Consider the following 19,896-nt stretch of genomic DNA (forward strand, 5'->3'; position numbering starts at 1 on the left):
CAAGAAGGAACTGGAGAGCAGGAGCCTTTCCTTGTAACCAAACCAACGAGGACACGATTGTAATAGAAGCCAAAGAAGCAGCAGCTGCCGCATTTCTGCAGGGTCTTCAGGAAAAGCCAGAAGCTTTGGTCCAGGACATGGGTGGTTGCAGTCTGAGATGTGCGTTGGACCCTCACACTCTTAATTAGTGTGTGATCTCATCATGTAGCCTCACAAGCTGCCCTAGGTTGATGTGGGAAGGTTTTGGTAGCGGGGGCTGCAGCCACGGCTGGATGGAGAGAAGGACCCACGGCGAGGGCAGATCTGCTGCAGCGGCATACGCGCTGCTCTGCTCCTGCTCTGGGCTCATTAGTGGAGCCCGTTAAGTCTTACGCTACACAAGTAATGCATGAAGCAAGGAGGGAAATGAGCATGAAATCTGATTGCAAGGTTCGTCAGAGCTGATGGACCCGGGCGGCCGGCACAGCAGTACCTCGAAGGAGGCTCGAGCGCGAGGCGTCCTGCTCTTCCAGGGCGCTGTTAAATAATCATCTGTAGGAAATGATTATTCATGAGCACAATGCAGATCAGGATGTAGAGTTCTTCACAATTCAGCCCAGCTCCTGTTTGATGTGGCAAGGCTCTGGCAGTGCATTTGCATCAGAGAAAGTCTTACTACTTTTGATGGAGGAGAAGGATTATAGGAGAAATCTGCATAAATTCACTGGTAAATGTCATTTAGCATCTGTCCAAGTGTAATTTATTGCGGGTTCGTAGTGCAGGCTGCCTGACTCACATGGGGCTTCACTTTTTTTTTAATAGAGGGACAGATAACCCTTGGGACAAAATTACCTCATTGTGAGGAAGCTGGTGCTAAATCAAGATTGCTGCAGGTGAACAGGAGCCCGGGCTGCGTGCTGTGGGAACACAGGTCCTGGAGAGGATGCTCAGAGGAGCCCACACCATCGCCCTGGTGCCGCACGTGTGCTGACAGCCTCCCCTGCACCACAGCCCTCGCCATCTGCCTCCAGAGCTCTCCTCCCTCCTGGCACAGAAACATGCGGACGATTTTATCCCAGCTGCCGCTTCAGCAGTCGGGGACATCCCCGCACTCCCAGCTGAGCAGCTTTCCTCCCCAAAGCCCCCCCAGGGCCACTGAGGGACCAGCACTCGCAGCAGCAGACGAGTCCTCCTTGGGAAGGATTTCCTCACAAAGCCGCCAGCTCTCTTCCCACAGGCCCTTTCAAGTCTTCTGTTTGGGTTAATTTCACAGCTGCTGGGGCTCATTCTGGCCTTGAAGAGCTCTCCAAGGGGACGTGCTTATCCACAGAGGCTGTTCCAGCCTACTCAGCTTTGATCTCTTTGGTTTTCCCTGCGCAATACAAGGTTGTTTAACATATTGGCTGTGAGAGGGCACCTGCCAGAGCAAGTTCAGAGCAGGTTCTGCCAAGCCAGGACAGCAGCCGCACTGCTCGACCAAAGCTGGACGTCTGTGCCCATGCCAAGAGCCACCAGTGGCCATTTACTCGTGACACCAGCCTGGCCGAGAAGAAGGTCGCTACAGCAGCTGCCTCAAATGTGACAGCTATGATGGCACTGGGACAAAGAACTTGGTTCCCATCCCCATCCTGCCAGCACGGTCGCTGTCTCTTGGAGAGGGCTCAGGAGAGCAGCAAGGCACAGGGGATGGGGAGCTGCATCTTGAGAACCACTCAGCCACCGTCTTCTTCAACTGAACTTTCCCTAAGTACAAGACACACTCGGAACCACCTGAGATGGAGAGGAGGGCCAGTGCACATCTCCAACATAATCAGTCTGTAGCTGCATACAGGGTGGCCTTACAAACGTTCCATTTTCTGGAGGAGCTCAGGCCTGAGAACTGGAAATTTCAGCCTACCTCAAACTCCAGCCCTGCGGAGGCTGAAGGTTTATGCAAAGCCCAGCGCTCCCAGTGACGGCTCCCAGCAGTCAGTTATCCATGTCTGCAGGGATTCCTGCTTCTCGCTCCAGACACTCTGCTTCCGCACATCACTCCCAAGCAAGCAAACGCATGCTCCATCATCACTGCCTGATATGTCTTATCATCTTGTTAGCAATTAGTATTAGCACGGTAGAAATTGCTAATATGTGATACACAATAATTAGAATTCAACTTAATTGCCCGGTAGCTCTTCGACTCTGCATACAAATGTGCCTTCCACTCCCTGGACTGCAGAGAATGACACAGGAGGAGAAAAACAGCCCTGAGGAACGGGCGAGGCTAATGCAGCCCAGCTGAGCTCCGGGGAGCCTGTTTCAGGGCAGCCCCAGTGCAGGAGGATTCCAGGCTGATCGGAAAGGCTGGGGACTGGCAGAGCAGCATCACTGGGGTGCTGAGCCTCCTGCCAGGAGCGGGTACCGAGGGGAATGTGGATGGGCTGGGAGCAGAGCAGGCAGCACGCGATGCACAGATGCAACCAGCAAAGAATGCAGCCTTTCCCCCCACATCTGGGTCTCAGGTGAGAGTGGAAAGAGGCGTTTCTCCTGGGAATGGCAGAATGCTCGTGCATACCTGCTGGTACCAAAAAGAAAGGAGAGAACCAGAGGCAGGCTGTGCACTGTGGTGCAGAGAGGGGTGAAGGCACCAGGGGATTGGGGCTGGGCAAAGCGGAACACAGCCTGGGAAGGGGTGGCTCTGTGGAAAGTATCAGCTGGATGCGATCCCAGTGGGATGCTGCAGCTAACGGGATTCCTGGGTGCAAACAGGGAAGCACCAAGGCAATATCCAAGAGGGGATGTTCTCTGCGCAGCACCAGTGTGACCAGCGATGGCCAGTGGCACCCAGCAAGGTGCTGGAAACATGCAGAGCCCTGGCAGGAGCGGCGAGAGCTGCTTGGGGGCTGAGAATCTGCCACAGAGAGAGATTGAAGAGGTGAGCCTGTGCCTTGTCAAAGAGGGGGTTAAAAATCACTTGGCCGTGGGTCTGTGGGAATTTTTGCTAATGGATGGCATATGGAGTTGTTTAACCGAGACAGATTTAAGGTGGAAATAAAGCACGCGTTTTACCAGAGAGGGGGATTAATCTGGGAACAATCCGCCAAAGGAGGCGCCGAAGGTTTTGCAATGAAGGCTACAAATCGTGCTTGATTTCATTTGTCCTGCTGAGGGTGGTGGAACAGGAGGAGGCTCATGGTCCACAGGGTACAATATTGCTTCTTGCAGAGCCGTGCAGGGAGCGAGGAGCCCTGCAGGGTTTACCCACCAGGTAACCTCACACCAGCAGCAGTGCTGGGGGAGCCGAGTACGCTGAGCAAGGGTGGCTGAAAGCCCTGCTCGGGCAGCGCTGGCTCCTCAAGGTGACAGGTGACCCTGCAGCGTGTCCCCGAGTGCTCCCACCAGGACGACAGCGTGCTCACAGTTATTTCCTCTTTTGAAGCATAAGCGCAGAGGGAAAAGTACCTGCATAGAAAGAGCTGGATGAGGCCGTTATCTCTAAGGGATTAACGGCTGCTGGTGACTCAGAACTAAGATGACTCAAAGAAAGGCAGCATCCAAGGGATAAAGTCAACCACCACAGCCCCATCATCAGCCAATTCCACAGACTCAGCATCGTCTCCTGAGTGATTAGCACAACCACACAGGGAGTTTGTGGAGGAAAACTGCTTCGTTTTGCCTCTCCATCTCCTGACATTTGGCGTCTGTATCTTGTGATAGCGGCCGTGCACAGCCAGGCAGGGCTGGCCAGGCTGGCAAGGGAGGGCTCGGGAGGATAGAGAGAAAGGCCTTTGATCCCTCTAATTAACTCTGAGTTAAAATGCATTGTGAAGCTGAGAAGCAGGAGGAAATCTGGGGTTGCTTTGATGTGCACGGGTGGATGTGGCCAAGAGGCTGTGCAGAGGGCAGGGGTAGGACAGGCAGGAAAGTTTTGAAGCAAGGACCTGCGAGCAGAGGGAGGGGGATGAGCGCCCATGGGGACAGAGATGTTGGTGCTCCATCCTCCAGAGGAGCGTGCTGACACCAGGGAACCGTGCAGAAGCTGCTGAGCTGCTCAGCTGTGGCCAGGCAGCATCTGCTCTCTGAGCAGAGGGCCGCGATGCTGCAGCAATGCCAGGGCAGCTCCGTGCTGACAGGACTCCCGTGTTGAACCCACAAGTATCATCGAGTCCAACTCCTGTCCCTGCACAGGACAACCCCAGCATTCACACCGTGGAGCTGAGGGCTTTGGCCAACACTTCTGGAATATTGTCAGGCTTGGGGACTTGTCTGCTTCCCCGGGCACTGTTCCAGGGCTCCACCACCCTCTGGGGGAAGAACCTTCTCCTAATGTCCAGAGAGAAGAGCTCGGTGCCTGCTCCTCCTCCTCCCCTTGTGAGGAGGCTGTAACCACAACGAGGTCTCCCCTCAGTCTCCTCTTCTCCAGGCTGCACAGACCAAGCAGCTTCAGCTGCCCCTCACCTTCTTCCCCTCTAAACCCTTCACTCTGTGCCCTCCTCTGGATGCTCTCCAGCAGCTTGAGATCCTTTATACGCCGCCAGAGCTCGAGGTGAGGCCAATGTGGAGCAGAGCAGGACAATCTCCTCTCTTGGCTGGTGATGCTGGATGCCCCCCAGGACACGGTTGCCCTCTTGGCTCCAGGGCACTGCTGGCTCACGGTCCACTTGCCATCCACCAGAACCGCCGATCCCTTTCCGTAGGGCTGCTCTCCAGCCTCTCGCTCCCCATCTGTCCATCCAGGCAGGGTTACCGTGTCCTGGGTGCCCAAATTCTGATATTTTCTCTCATTAAACCTCGTGCGGTTGGCAATTGCTCGGCTCTTGGCTGTCCAGATCCCCTCTGCCCTCAGCAGTGTCAGCAACATCCCCAGTTCCTGGGGTTGTTTAGCCTGGAGAAGAGGAGGCTGAGGGGAGACCTCATTGCTCCCTACAACTACCTGAAAGGAGGTTGTGGAGAGGAGGGAGCTGGCCTCTTCTCCCAAGTGACAGGGGACAGGACGAGAGGGAATGGCCTCAAGCTCCGCCAGGGAAGATTTAGGCTGGACATTAGGAAAAAAATTCTTCACAGAAAGGGTCATTGGGCACTGGCAGAGGCTGTCCAGGGAGGGAGTTGAGTCACCTTCCCTGGAGGGGTTTAAGGCACGGGTGGACGAGGTGCTAAGGGACATGGTTTAGTGTTTGATAGGAATGGTTGGACTCGATGATCTGGTGGGTCTCTTCCAACCTGGTTATTCTATGATTCTATGGTCTGCAAACCTCGTTATTAAACCTCCCAGTCCTGCATCCAGGTCACTGGTGAAGGCGTTAGAGGTGATGCTGAGCCCGCGGGGCACCGGGGCTGCTCCTCCCGCCTCCCCCCGTCCCTATCCCGGTGCTAAAATGACCTCTAGTGGCCGTGTCCTCAGAAAAACGAACCCGCAAAGTGCCCCCTCTCTCCAAAGTTGCTTTCCAGAAACTCCTGATGCCCAGGCTTGGGACCCTGCAGGAGCACCGGCTCCATGAACCGCTCCTCATTCGCCTTGGTGACTCTGGAGCCTACTGATGGCACTGCCAGTGGTGGGACTGGCTGTTCGCTCGTTGACTCTGGAACCTACTGATGGCTGTCCACTCATTGACTCTGGAGCCTACAGATGGCACTGCCAGCGGTGGGGCTGGCTGTCCACTCGTTGACTCTGGAGCCTACTGATGGCACTGCCAGTGGTGGGGCTGGCTGTTTGCTTGTTGACTCTGGAACCTACTGATGGCTGTCTGCTCGTTGACTCTGGAACCTACTGATGGCACTGCCAGTGGTGGGGCTGGCTGTTTGCTTGTTGACTCTGGAACCTACTGATGGCTGTCTGCTCGTTGACTCTGGAACCTACTGATGGCACTGCCAGTGGTGGGGCTGGCTGTTTGCTTGTTGACTCTGGAACCTACTGATGGCTGTCTGCTCGTTGACCCTGGAACCTACTGATGGCACTGCCAGCGGTGGGGCTGGCTGTTCGCTCGTTGACTCTGGAACCTACTGATGGCTGTCCACTCGTTGACTCTGGAACCTACTGATGGCACTGCCAGCGGTGGGGCTGGCTGTTCTGTTTGTGGCTCTGGAACCTACTGATGGCACTGCCAGCGGTGGGGCTGGCTGTTCGCTCGTTGACTCTGGAACCTACTGATGGCTGTTCGCTCGTTGACTCTGGAACCTACTGATGGCACTGCCAGTGGTGGGACTGGCTCAGAGGAACAGGACACAGATCAGTTGTTTCTAAACGAATAAAGTGGTAAATGAGATTAGGTTCCCTACGCAGCTCCTAGAAATCTGTAGCGGAAAACACTGAAACCACATTTTAAAGCAAATAGTTCCATTTTATTGCTCTTTTTTAGCCAATGCATGAGTGTGACCTAAATTAATGCCAACAGTGCTTGGGTAACCTGCATTTTAGGTTGTTTTGCAGAACTTTGAGAACGATTTGCTCCTGGATGCCTTCGAAAGCAAAAGAGTCAGAAGTTGTACAAGTAACTTAAAGCTGTGAGAATAGCCTGGCCGTCAGCAGAGGTGCAGAGAGTACCCAGCCTCTCGGGTTTGGGTGACTTTCAGAATGCAACCCAGCTCCCCCCGACAGCCCTGGGGGCATTTCCTGGACTTGCCAGGTGGTAAGATTTGTTTTTTTAAGTTATAAACCTGGGCAACAGAGAATTCTTCCTCATGTGCCGCAACACAGGGTTTGCTGTGATGTGAGTGTTCCTGTGGAGTGTGGTAAACAGCATTTAACAGGTGTCAGACCTTTTGTCTGAGAGGGATTTGTCTCCCTAAGGATATGGCACCATCCCTGGGCAGTCAGGATCTGGCCCCACATGCTCCTCTGGCTGCAGCTGGTGGCTACTGCTCAGATTATTGTCTTCAACTGCTCTCACCACCCTCCTGACAGAGGTGACTCCTCTGATAGGGCCTCAAGCTCCGCCAAGGGAGGTTTAGGCTGGACATTAGGAAAAAATTCTTCACAGAAAGGGTCATTGGGCACTGGAACAGGCTGCCCAGGGAGGGGGTTGAGTCACCTTCCCTGGAGGGGTTTAAGGCACGGGTGGACGAGGTGCTGAGGGACATGGTTTAGTGTTTGATAGGAATGGTTGGACTCGATGATCCGGTGGGTCTCTTCCAACCTGGTTATTCTATGATTCTACGATCTTGCTGCACAGGACACAGGAGGACAGGACTTGGGGGAGGAACAGCCAGGGGAGGACAGCCTGGGGGGGGAGGGGGACACAGCCGGAGGGAGGAACAGCCAGAGGGGGGAACAGCCGGGGGGGGGGGGGATCAGCCGGGGGCAGCGAGCGGTGCTGCGGTGCCGCCTCGCCGCTAGGGGCCGCTGTGTCGCGGGGAGGGGAGTAGGCGGGGGGGGGGGGAGGGGGGGAGAGGGAGGCGCGGCGGCCTCTCCCACGTGACGCAGGGCGCTTTGTGGCCGAGCGGCGCGTCACGTGAGCCGGGCGCGGGGCGGCGGTGCGCGTGCGCGCGGCCCGTGCGGTTGGCGGCCGGGAAACCCCTCGGGCCGAGCCGCCATCGCGAGCGGCGGGGCCTGCACCGCGCGGGGCCGAGCCGGGGCCGAGCCGACAAGGGTTGGGGGGGGAGGGAAGCGCCCGCCGCGGCCCAGCTCGCTCGGTGAGGGCCGGGGTCGGGGCCTGGCGGCCGCGGAGCCCTGAGGCCTCGGCGCGGCCTGGCCATGGCGCAGCGCCGCCGCCTCTGAGCGCCGCGCGGGCCTTCCCGGCGCCTCCGCAGCGCCCGCGGGCCCTTCCCCCGCGCCTCCGCAGCGCCGCACGGGCCTCCGAGCGCCTCCCCGCCTCCCCCGAGCGGCCCCCGGGCCTCCCCCGCGCCGAGGCCGCGTCCCCGGGCGCCGCGGGGTCGGCCCCGCCCGGGCCCGGACATGTCGTGCGTGCATTACAAGTTCTCGTCGAAGCTCAACTATGACACGGTCACGTTCGACGGGCTCCACATCTCGCTGTGCGACCTGAAGCGCCAGATCATGGGCCGCGAGAAGCTGAAGGCGGCCGACTGCGACCTGCAGATCACCAACGCGCAGACCAAAGAAGGTGCGTGGGGCCGGGAGGCGGATCGGCGCGGGGGTTGGGGGGGGCTCGGGCCCGCGCGGCTCTGGCTGCGGTGCCCCAGCTGCCCTGGGTCATAGAATCACCCAATGGTTTGGGCTGGAAGGGACCTCAAAGCCCATCCAGTTTACCTGCCTGGATCCGGCCACCTCCCACTGGATCCGGTTGCTCCAAGGCCCATCCAACCTGGCCTTGAACACCTCCAGGGATGGGGCAGCCACCACTGCTCTGGGCAGCCTGGGCCAGAGTCTCCCCACCCTCTCAGGAAACTACTTCTTCGTAAAATCTCGTCTCAGTCTCTCCGCTTTCAGCTTGAAACCGTTCCGTCTCGTCCTGTCCCTGCACTCCCTAATCAAGAGCCCCTCCACAGCTTTCCTGGAGCCCCTCTCTGTACTCTAGGGTTTCTCTGCAGCTTTCTCCAGGCTGAACAACCCCAACTCCCTCAGCCTGGCTTTATACCATGGTTCATGTGCAATGTGTGTATTAAAGTTTGATCCTACTGGAATGATAAATAAACGTGGTAGGAATTGTTCTAACAAACTCGCTGAATTTCTTGGAAGTCTGGCAGAGAAACCTGAAAGCGGCGAAACAGAACACATATAAGGAAAAAGAAGTGGGGTTTGTGACTTAATATTGTCTTCAACTTCTTTTATTCTGCTTCATTGGAAAACCGGTTTTGTGCCCATTGCAGAAATTACTCCCCAGCAGCATTTTGCATCTAGAGTGTATCAGAGTTGTATTCTGTGCAGACCCATTAAAGCTACCTAGCATGTGGTTGTTCCCAGTATCGAAATAATACTTTGGAATTTCTTGTCGAAGTAACTTCTTTTCCATGCAAAAGATTGTCATTCTCCTGCTGTTGGACATTATTAATTTCTAACCTTTTTCTTTTTGCTGGTGCTACCTGTTATCCTCAACAGGGCAACACTGAAATTTTGTGGCAGGTTAATGGTGAATATACCCAAGAAACGTTATTAGAAAAGTCAAATGCTTTTAAATCTAGTAAATAGTGCTTGATTCCCAGTGATTATAGCAGTTTCATGTTGCTTAATGTGGTATAATCTGCTGTCTTGATAAGTTTGAATGTGATTAAAGACTCTGGGATGTGACTTTCCAGAAATTAAAAGAATTGCATGGTGTTTTCATTACTTGAACGGTTTTTTTTCTCCCCGTGGTTCTGTGACACACACAACAGCCTTCTCTTTGAAGTGTGTTTTCCTGTTCCTGTTTCGTATATGAAAACTTCAGCTGAGTGTGCGTGCTGCGGTAACTGTAAAGCCAGCCCTGGCCTTTAAAGTGGTTGGAGAGCTTGCTGTTTGTTTGCAGGTATGCAGAGTGTTTTCAGGACAGTGTCTGGGAAGAGATTAACAGCATCGTGTCCGGGGCTTAGGGTTCCACACAGGCAGAAACATTCAGAAGTCTTGGATTTTTCTAGTAGTATTGAATAAAACTGTCAAAAGCTTTGGAAAAATGTTTAATCTGCTTTGCTGTGGAAGGGTCCCTGAGTTTTGCCTGCAGTTGCTGCTGTACTTTCAGCTTAAAGGCTGCCAAGCAGAATGGCCAGCTGGCTGACGTCACTGCTCTGGTAGCAGGGTCTGTGAGAAACAGAGCCTTGAAACTGGGATGTTGAAGGGCAGTAAACTGTGAGGGAGCCTGGTTGTTATCTCCAGAGAGAAAAATGTTCTGGAGTAGGCCAGGCATGTGGATTCTTGTGTAGCAGGTGAGGAGCAGAAAGCAAAGTTTTTAGAAGGCAAAATGATGCTCACAAACATGTTACTCCATGAAGTGTCACTCAAATGTACGTGACACCAGTTTTACCAAGTGTGTTGCTTTGATTTCATGCATAATCAGAATCCAGGGAAGAAGAGGTATTTGCTTCATCGAGTCACTTAAATGTGATGCTGCCTAAGGGGGAGATCAAAGAAGAAATTTCTTTCGTACTTTAAAGAGCATCACCATTGTTAAACAGGGCCAGGGTCCTCCTCTAGGTTGGCTGTGCTGCATTTGGACCTTTGTAAAAGGATTATAAAATATTAAATTAATGAGTGACATAGATGCCTACTGAAGTTTCCTAAGGATGTTTGCCATGTGAAAATGCAGAAATGCCCCAGTGGTTTTTAGAGCAAAGCTGGAGAACACATTTTAGTGTGTATATAGGTCTGGCAAATGTTGGTTTCTTTTTAGTGTTTGTTAGTTGGATGTAGATGCTTAAACTCACCTTCCAAAGATAAAAGAAAACCCTAGACCAGGATATTCTGCCCAAGCAGAATGTTTGGACTCCTTACACGGGGACATTAAAGCATGGGGTTGTCCATGCTGGAGGCCAGGCTGGATATTGAGATGATCTTGGGAAGCACAAAGGGAAGCTTGAGAGATGAAGGCCTGCTTGGTCAGACTTGTCAACGTTTTACAGCAGTAACTGTCACTTTTCCTAATGGAAGCAGTGCTAATACAAGCTGAAAGTAAACAGGATTTTAAATATCGGTGTGGGAAAAAAAATTATATGACAAACACTTTAAGATGCTGGGAAGGCAAAATGGATGGTTGGGACATGTTTTAAAAGGGGCAAGGGCTGTCCTTCTCTCCGCTTGCTGTAGGGGCGTGTTCTGTGGAGGCAGAATTCCCTTCAAAAAGCCTGTACTCAAGATTTAAATCTGCGTCCTTTTGAACTGGGCTGAATTTCTAGACCTACCTTTTATAATAGGGGCTCTCACAGCACTGTTGCAGAGCTGCAAACTCCAGAACTTGAGTTTGAATTCTCATTCTCGCCCTGTGTTGGTCTGACACAGCACTGGGAGAACACGCTATCCTACGTGTCTGGTGAAAAGCAAAAATATAAACCTGAGAGTATGACTGAACCAGTCATAGTATTAAAGGAGAATATTGCTCTTACAAGCATGTCTCCTGAACTCAGGGCTTGCTTGGGTTCAGTGTTGCAGGGCAAACGTGACAATGTTTCTGAGGCCAGGGTGTGATGTCAGCGGAACAAACTCATGGTAACTGTGAATGAAATCCCTTGGCCTCTCAGATGGTGTCTTGTCTGTCTGCTGGAATGTCTTCGATACTGTGCAAACTCAGCATCTCAGAGAAGGCATTTCAGCAGCTTTTAACCTTGCCCCTCTACCGGTTTATGTTGCAGTGCCACAGTGTGGGGGTTGAATTGATTACACCTCAGGGTATTTATTGGTGGACTGACAACAGCATTGTTATGTAGACCTGTCAGAAAGGCTGTGGAGTTTCTTATTTCCCTGACTGAGCTGAGGGCAAGCCGTGTACCTGCTCAAAAGCCCTGGTGGTACGTGCTCTCTTGGAGTCTGACTTTATCACTGACAGGCTTGGGACCTCAGGGGCTGTGCTCCCAGCTGCATTCTTCTCCCTTGGCTGGGGACTCGAGGCAGGCTCCCTTTGGCTCATTTCCATGTTACCTTTCCCAGTCATGCTAGAATGGCAAGCCGTGCCAGTAAGGCATGAAGGCATCAGGCGGTCTGTGTGATCAGATTAATGATTGCAAGTGTGTTGGATTTGATTGACTCCGTCTTTCAGAGCAGTATAGAGCACTCTTTTGGAGCACAGTGCTGTATAATAACGACGCCAGTGACAGTTCCATGAGCCTTTGGCCTACTGAACCGTCTCGTTCAAGAAATGATGACATGCCGGTTGTAGATCAATACTGATGCTGATGGAAGCTGAAAATCTGTTACTCAGTGTGTTTCCAGGCAGCACTTTTCAGTACCAGCCACACCAGTGATTTGTTTGTCACGAAGTGTGTGAGTGGTGTTGATGAGAACAGCTAAAAATCATATAATGAGAAAGCATCTTCTGAAGTGCCAGGGAGAAAATGTGTCCTTGGGAGTTAGCCTGTCTTCTGGGAGAGACAGTCTGGGTTGTTCAGTCATTGTCATCTCCTGCTTTATAGATCCTTCCAAATTAGCAGGATAGCTGGTTAGTGAGGCATCTAAGCCTAGTAAAGACTTCCCTTTGTCATCTTGCATGTAGGCTCGCCTTCTGATGGCATCTGTTCTGATGAGCTTCTGTCGGTTATCTGGATGAAGCAACTTCTCCAGATAGTGCTTTGAGCAATGCTTTGCAGTGTGTTCAGACTCAAACCGATGGATTAGAGTAGGCCATAAAGAGAGTAGGGCCTTTTATCAGTAATTTGTTCAGATTATACATGTGACATTAAAGCTAATCATACATGCAATTATTAAAACTAAAAATATTCCAGTGAAATATTCCAGGTTTGTGTGTGGTCAGTGAGCAAAACTCCTTGACAGAGCTTCACTAGATAGACAGCATCTTTGGTTCTCAGCCCATCATTCTGATTCGGTCTGCAAAGGTCAGGGCTTTTAATATTTCAGACTGTAGGCAGATCATGGGGAACGGCTGCTGATAGAGCTTTAAAATATTCAGTTGTATCCAGCTTGTGTAAGTCAACATAAACCCCATTCTCGTGGAGACAGCTTTGTGTTTTAAGCTTACTCAGTCCAAGTTTCTCAGGTAGTTGGTTTCTTTGTTTGGGCCTTATGCAAAAGGTTGGAAGGCTTATCTCCTCTTCAGAGGCCTAATGTGGGATGAGCCACAGCAAAGCCGGGGAAGCTTCAGGCACACGGTTTCCTAATGGTTTTTAAAGGCTGTCCATATCAGTAATTTAGTTTGAGTCTCTACTAAAGCAAATCAAAAGAATTCACATCCCTTTGGTTAATTTGAAAGAGATAATGAGCTTAGGAGGTGAGATGCCCCTTCAGTTTGAGCCAGTTCTGCCTTGCTTGTGAAAGCAGGCTCAGAAACAGCCCCTAGATCTCTGCGATACCAATTTTAGTGCTGCCAGTTCCATTTCCGTTTCAGTGTAAAGCCCTGAGCATCTGAACAGTGTGGTAGTTGACGGATCAAGCTCCAAGAACTTGACCGAGGTGGCAGGCTCCTTTCTGTGTTCTGCCAGCCCTGAGCGCTGGCAGCATGGGTGAATGGGGTTTAGCTCACAGCTGTGGAGCTGTTGCACAGGATGCTCACACTTTGGCTCAGGGCCTGTTCTGGTGTGGAGCAAGTCTGGCTTCTGCAGGTGAGGTGGCTTGTTCTCCAGAGATCTGTTGGTTCTGTAGACCAACAGAAGCAAACACAACTGAAGCTCTGGCAGATTGTCCTTCAGTGGGCTATGAGACCGTTTTGGTGTTTGGTAGGAACGGTTGGACTCGGTGATCCGGTGGGTCTCTTCCAACCTGGTTATTCTGTGATTCTGTGTTGGAATTCAAACTTAAAAAAAAAAAAATCAAAGGATTTTGCTGCTTGTGTTTGATTATCAGACCTGAGGACTTCTGGCAACATGCCACTGGTTTGTTGGAACGATAGGAGTGCAGTGTTACATGTACAGTTTAGCTTTTTGTATCTGTACGAGGAGTCTCCGCAGTGCTATGTAGTTACATATTAATGGATCTTCTTATGAATTGACTGATTTTTTTTCTGTATTGGTGTTGTTTTCAGAGTACACGGATGATAGCGCTCTGATTCCGAAGAACTCATCAGTGATCGTTAGAAGAATCCCTATCGGAGGAGTTAAAGCTACCAGCAAAACTTATGTTATGTAAGTATCCCTAAAGTATTGGATGCATTTTGAGGGATTTCCCTGTGGTAACTTCTGTCATGGGTACGGGTTTACAGAGGCATTCAGATTCCCTTTCTTGTGAAGCTGCTGTCGGTTTTCTGTTGGCAAGGGGTAGGTTTTAATGTTTCTATCCCAAAACAGACTTGAGTTTTTAGGCCTGCTGGGACAGGGGGTGCAAACTCCAGCAGTGGTAACTTTTAGGATGATTCTGCTGGGTTTATTCTTGGGTTGGTTGTTCTGAGTCCCAGGCTGTGGATCCTGCTTACTGTGCATGGAGAGATTCCTTATTATTTATATTTACTTTTATGGCTTTTGCAGTACAGACAAAGAGCATTGTAGTGTAACCTTGTCATTCTTTCCCCTCTTAGAAGAGCCTGTTGCCTGTTTCTCGCCTTTGAGGCGGGATGTGGCAGGTGTTCCTGCACCCCAAAGCTGGGGTTTTCTGTACTGACTAGAGAGAAAAGAGCAAGGGTTGCCAGCTGGCAAACCGTGCAAATGGGAAGCTCCCTTCTAAGTGAGTCCTCCCAGTTTCCTAAAGGCAACATCAGTTTCAGGCAAGAGAAAAAGAAACAATCTTAGATGTGTTGCCATTTGTGCCAGCAGGATGAAGGAAAAGCTGATCTTCTGAACTTGAAACTAAGTACACAGTAGTTACCAAATGTACTGGTGATCTTTCTAAGTCCCGTTTTACCCTAAGCTGGTGTCTGTTCTCCAGGTTCTAAATCATCATTCATAAGATCTATGGAGGACATAGAATTAGATGTATTGATCAAAATTGCGGATATGCAAGTGCAGTCCTGGCTATAAGATAATTGCTGGCATTTATGTATTTGTACAGAATGGATCTGTATTGGCTGCACTGGCATTGCTGGAACAGTCCCGTTTTCTAGCCATCTTAGACATGCCTCTCCACCACATTTAGGAGATATAGTTAGCCTGTGGTTTTGCCATGTCTTTGTCATGTTGATTGTCCAAAAAATAAAGTGTACTGATGAGTTACAGCTTGTTTCGAACAAACAGTACAGCAGCATCCCGGGACCCATGAAGCGTTTTCAAGCCAAAACTGGAATTTACTTGTCTCTGTGTGTAAACGTTGGGCCTGTTCCTGCAGTAGTTGCTGCAGTGCTTTCAGGTACTGCCCCATATTTCTGGGTGCTGTAGCATTGTGCTTATGAACATGGCCTTGTTTGAGGGTTAATTTAAACGTGTATGTGTAGTGCTATCTTGTCAGTGTATCTTTTGTTCAGATTGCACCTATCCTGGTTCTCTAGTGCTGCCCTAAAATGAGGGCATTGATACTGCTGCATCAAAGCTTACAGGAATGCCCCGGGGGATGGGGGAATATGGGAAGAACAGCACCACTGTTCTGAGGTTGAAAATGAACCGGGCAGATCAGCTTTCTGTTCCTTTTGCTGGAAGTGCCACAAGAACAGCTGGTAGAGGCGCTAGTGCTGGGGAATTCTGAATGGGAGCTCTAGTGACCGGAGTCCTTCAGAAACATGTTCCCCGCCTTGCAGTAAGTTCTCCAGGGTGATGGGGTGAAGAAGCCATTGTGCAGCACTCTAAATGATGTTGTGGTACTTCCTTGCCTTCAGGAGGCATGTGGCTGTGATTGCAAGCCTGGTGCCCTTATAGCAGGGTCAGGACGCACGAGCCTATTTGTACCTGAATTTCACGAGAACCTTGGAATTGCCTCTGCTCATGGGACACCTGGATGGTGCCTGAACTGTGTAACTACATCAGTGGTTGCATGTCTGGTTTATGATGGGTAGCACATAGATACAGATCCATGAGTACGTGGAATCTCAGCAAGTTTTCAAATGTAATACATACTTCCTAAAATATTGTAGCATTTTCAAGATCATCTAAAGCAAATTCTGGCAATTAAGACTTTTTTTTTGTCACAGGACTCCTAAATCGCACAAAATGCTAGAAACTGCTCTCAGGTGACATTTCTACTACTATTTTTTAGTCAATATAGCATATGTAACACGCTCAGTATTTGGCACTGTCATGGCTCAGTGCGGTAGGTGCCTGTCACGGTGCTTGGGCTCCCACTGTTCTGCAGGCTCTGTGCTGGCCGTTTTGGTGTTTCTTTGGCAGGTGACTGAGGTTTCTCACTTAAGTAGACTTGCATTTCAAAGATTCTACACCATTGCTGTCGTTAAAATACCTGCTAGCTATTTGTGGTAGGAGGAGTGTACAGGTTGGGTAAAGCAACCTTTATATTTTGATGGTTGATTATTTAAGAACACAAAATTTTGGTACAGACTTCGTAATTTTGATACATAGCAGAGAGAAAATGCCTGGGGGCTTCATCTTTCGCTGTCGTGTTCTGTATCTCTGAGTCTTTGTGACAAAGCAGAAATGTAATGTTTGGGGTTTTTTTTCCATTGCAGTCAGTGCACCAAGAGAGAACAGTTTGTGTACGAATAAATTTCCCCATTCATAGACTATCAGAACATAATGTTTTGCTGCTCAGGTTTATAATCTGTTTTCGCTGCTGTATGTTGGGTACAAGTGCATGATTTTAAATTCTAATCACCTTTATTTCTTCTTCTAGAAGTCGAACTGAGCCAGTGAGTGGAACATCAAAAGCAGTATGTAAAAACACAATCTCACACTTTTTTCTACACACTGCACTTAATTCTAAACAATGTAGCCTTTTATTAGTTTGCCAAACCTTAAATTAATACATTTTCCAGTAAAACATAGCGTATGTTGTAAATACAATGTATTTGATTCAGCACAGTAAAAACTGAGTAATGCACAGTTCTGATGTGAATATTTGCGCATAGTAACGCGTTGTATTTCATATTGAATCTGCTAGAATATCCCCTGTATGACTCTGTGTTGTACAGACAATGTACGATCGCTTTCAGGTCACGTAGGTTCGAGGTGTGCACAGCCGGACACGGTGCCATCTGTCTGTCTATAGCCAGTAATCTGTATGTTTGTATAGGTTGTTGTGTGCTTTTTGTTTCTTGCAATAAAAATTGTTTGGAGTGTATTTTTTGCCATTTTCACATTGTATCACTTAGCTTTTGGTTTTAAATACGTTTTTTGCCTAATGGTTTTTGAAAATGTTGTCAAAAACCAGAGAAACCGTTATTGTTAAACTCGGTGCTGTTCCTTGCTTTGGGGGTTCAAACAGATACTGAAACCACCATCTCCCCTTCATTCGAGGACAGTTCTGTGCAGCCAAATGATTCCTCTCGTCTCCTTAAATTCTTGGGTGTTTGTTCCTAACACTGTGTAATTGAAGTGATATTGTTTGGGCCCCTCCGATACATAAATGTCGTTAAGAGATTGCCATAAATTTAAATACCATTGCTACACGTGGTGTTCTGAAGTTCGCATTTGATCTGTCTGCCTTATCTGATGAAGCAGTTTAGTTGGTAGTTTGCAAATGAAAGTATCTAAAACCCAGCATACAAATTTTGGCACAAGGTTGGAGCCTGGTGCTTTTTGGGGGTACAATCCATGCCATTTTTGTAACTTCTGCCTGCATTTTTTGACCTGGGTGACTTCAGGGCTGGCTGCTGCTTTATTTGCCCCCAAAGGCTGAGCCTGTCTTTACCACTGCTTTGGATTGGCGTTGGGAAAAGGGGAAGTGTTTCCCTTCAGGTTTGCAAACACTGTCATTCTGCTGCTAGGATATAAATGAGTGACACACAGATATATGTGCCTGGTCATGGTCTAGATCTTGATTTGCTGTTCGGGTCGAATGCTGTGTGTAACTGCGCAATTCAAAATAGCCCGTATAATACCAAAATTGCTATTTCAGTGTTTTTTGGTTTCCATTTTTTTTTAAGTATAGCTGCTTTTTCTTTACTAGGCTGGTGCAAGGCATTACACTAACCCTGGATCATTGGCTCTGAGCTTTGAGAAGCTTTAGGATAACGGAATCTAGAAATTCATGAACCCTGGGGCCATGTTCAGGGATGAATACAGCCTCTGATTCTCGAGGGGGAGGTGGTAGACAATCAACTCTAAATTGAACACATTTTGTGTCTAGGTCTAAAACCACTAAGTCTAAACCTGCATCCGTAATTCTGTTGCTGATTGATTGAAATTCCTTTCTGGACCTGAATGCCTCTCATTGTGAGTCTGAGTTAGTTGAACTGGCCCAGTGACCCTAGCAGTTAATGTAATGCATTCCTGTAAACCACGTTGCTAGTATTTGATCTAATTCAGATGGGTTTTTATTTCTTGAAAACAGTTCTTTTTCTTTTTGTTGACTAGCATGTGTATGAACCCAAATCACGTGTTCATAAATAAAGTTAACGTTCTTTAGCCTCGTGTGTTCCCTGGCATGTCTGTACTGCATTGCTGAGCAGCAGCTTACCATAAGCTAAAATAGATGTCTCGGAGAAGGAAAAGTCCTGGAGTGGGAGGGAAGCCTGTGCGTTAGTTAGAACTGGTTACTGTGAACAAAAGGCAGAGTAAAACCATTCCCCTCCTGCCTGCTCTGGCCATACCTGACATGGGTTGTGGGTACCACAGGGAGGGTTGCAGCCTTGCTCCTCTCTGGACAAGTACCCTCTCACTATAGCAGCTCTGCAGCCTCAGGTGCTTCTCCTGTTGGAGGCGCTGTGAGCTTTGTTCTTAAAGCTAACTCAGGGCTTGGCCTAAAGTGTGAGGGGGCTTGTTTGTGCAGTTTTTCTAAATACATATATTTCTGTATTTCAAAGCAGAACCTGGATTGTAGGGTGGCAGGAATAAATCCCTGGCAATTATTGGTGAACAATAAAACAGCAAAATTGACATTAGTTAAGAGTTTACGGAAGTTTATTCTCTGAATATCTCCCTGTTACCTTGCTCTTGCGTTAGCCATCATTTCACACTTGCACATGTGTGCTGCTGTTCCTACAGCGAAGGCAGGGAAATGGATCTCTTCTTGTAGTGTTGCCAGTTCACTGCCTGCACCATCTTGCAGAGATGTTTGTCTGTAGAGGCTGCAGAAGGGCAGACGAGTCGGGCCCCTTGTTTGAGCGCCGCCAGGTGCAACTGTGATCCTTCCTGGATGCATTTTCAGTTTAGCGAGGCTGTCAGGTCTTAGAAAACCACAGTAACTTCAATGTAGCACTCCAGCAGCGAGATCAGCCTCTTATTCCTATTTTCTGTCCCCTTTCCCACTTACTTTATGTTAGCTTCTGTTCAGTTTTCTACGTGGAATGGGAGTTAATGCATCACTTGTCGATTCTGGGTTTAGGGGACTTTGGGGTTGGTTCTTTTAATTTTTTCTGCTGTCTTATTTTAGGGTTGTGTACGTGTTTCATGGAGTTGTGCCTACTGGGCCAATCAATTGGAGGGACTGGCAGGAGATTCTTCAGTAGAAATTTAAAGGAAAAAAGACCCAAAAATGGGGATCATTGGGGGATGGCCGTTGAGCAGGTGTATGGAGTAGTGCGATAATTCTATTTGCGGCTTTTGATAACTCTTTAATGGAAAGGAGGCTGTCACTTCCTTTAAGAAATGGGACTGGTGCCTGCAAGCCATATAATAACTTTCCTAGAACACAAGACCTAACAAGTTGTTTATTAGCTGTTAAGTTTCAGTTATTGGTCAGTACTGGACTGTTTAATGCTGGACCCCACTAGAGAGCTTCCCTAAATTCTTCTTTGTTTCTGAAAATCCACAAAATTATCATGGTTGTGCACGTTGAAAGAGCACAGACCTGGTTTGCCACACAGTGTGTCATGTGGAACGTGAAGCTTCAGAAGCTTCTGCTGGATCAGGGTGCTCAAAGCCCCGTCCAACCTGGCCTTGAACACCTCCAGGAATGGGAAAGTTGGTTCTTCTGGTAAGATTTGTGACAGAGAGAGGGTCTTTTTCCCAGTCTGGGTTCCTCTCCAGCGGCACGTTTTCAGTTAGTGTAACAGCAGTGTTGTGCGGGCTTCCCTAAACACAGGCACTAGAGAAGGGATGATGAGCTGGAGTGAAAAATCTTCTTCAAGTAGCTATTTTTTTCCCCCGAGTCTGCTAAAACAGCTCCTTTGAACTCTTCCATGTATTAGGTAGTAAAGGACAGGAGCTTTGTCTGAGGAAGTGTTTCAGTCTCTCTTCTAAATCAGTTTAGCGACCTTTTGAGGAGAACTGTTCCATTTAGGTTGCAAAATTTTATTCTGCATTTTTGAACAACCCAAGATACAATCGGCAGCGACTCCAGTGTCTTTCTGATAATGTGTTTCTAGTGCAAGAATAACTGCTGCTTGTGGCATGATAGAATTCCATATGCTGGAAAAGGAATGTGATAGGAGTTATCCT

At 49.2% G+C, this 19,896-nt stretch overlaps 1 protein-coding gene across 2 annotated transcripts in view; it reads left to right on the plus strand.

Moving 5' to 3' along the window:
• The first annotated feature begins 7,459 nt into the window (after positions 1-7,459).
• Positions 7,460-19,896, plus strand: part of RBBP6 (RB binding protein 6, ubiquitin ligase) — a 30,411-nt gene continuing 17,974 nt past the window's right edge. For both annotated transcript variants that reach the window (XM_069869949.1, XM_069869950.1), the window contains exons 1-3: positions 7,460-8,012; positions 13,506-13,605; positions 16,190-16,226. In XM_069869949.1, the coding sequence (XP_069726050.1) occupies positions 7,847-8,012; positions 13,506-13,605; positions 16,190-16,226 (303 nt within the window). In that variant the 5' untranslated portion in view covers positions 7,460-7,846. The remainder of the gene's footprint in view (positions 8,013-13,505; positions 13,606-16,189; positions 16,227-19,896) is intronic.

This window comes from Phaenicophaeus curvirostris, chromosome 16, assembly GCF_032191515.1.
Source record: "Phaenicophaeus curvirostris isolate KB17595 chromosome 16, BPBGC_Pcur_1.0, whole genome shotgun sequence".
Lineage (NCBI taxonomy): Eukaryota > Metazoa > Chordata > Aves > Cuculiformes > Cuculidae > Phaenicophaeus > Phaenicophaeus curvirostris.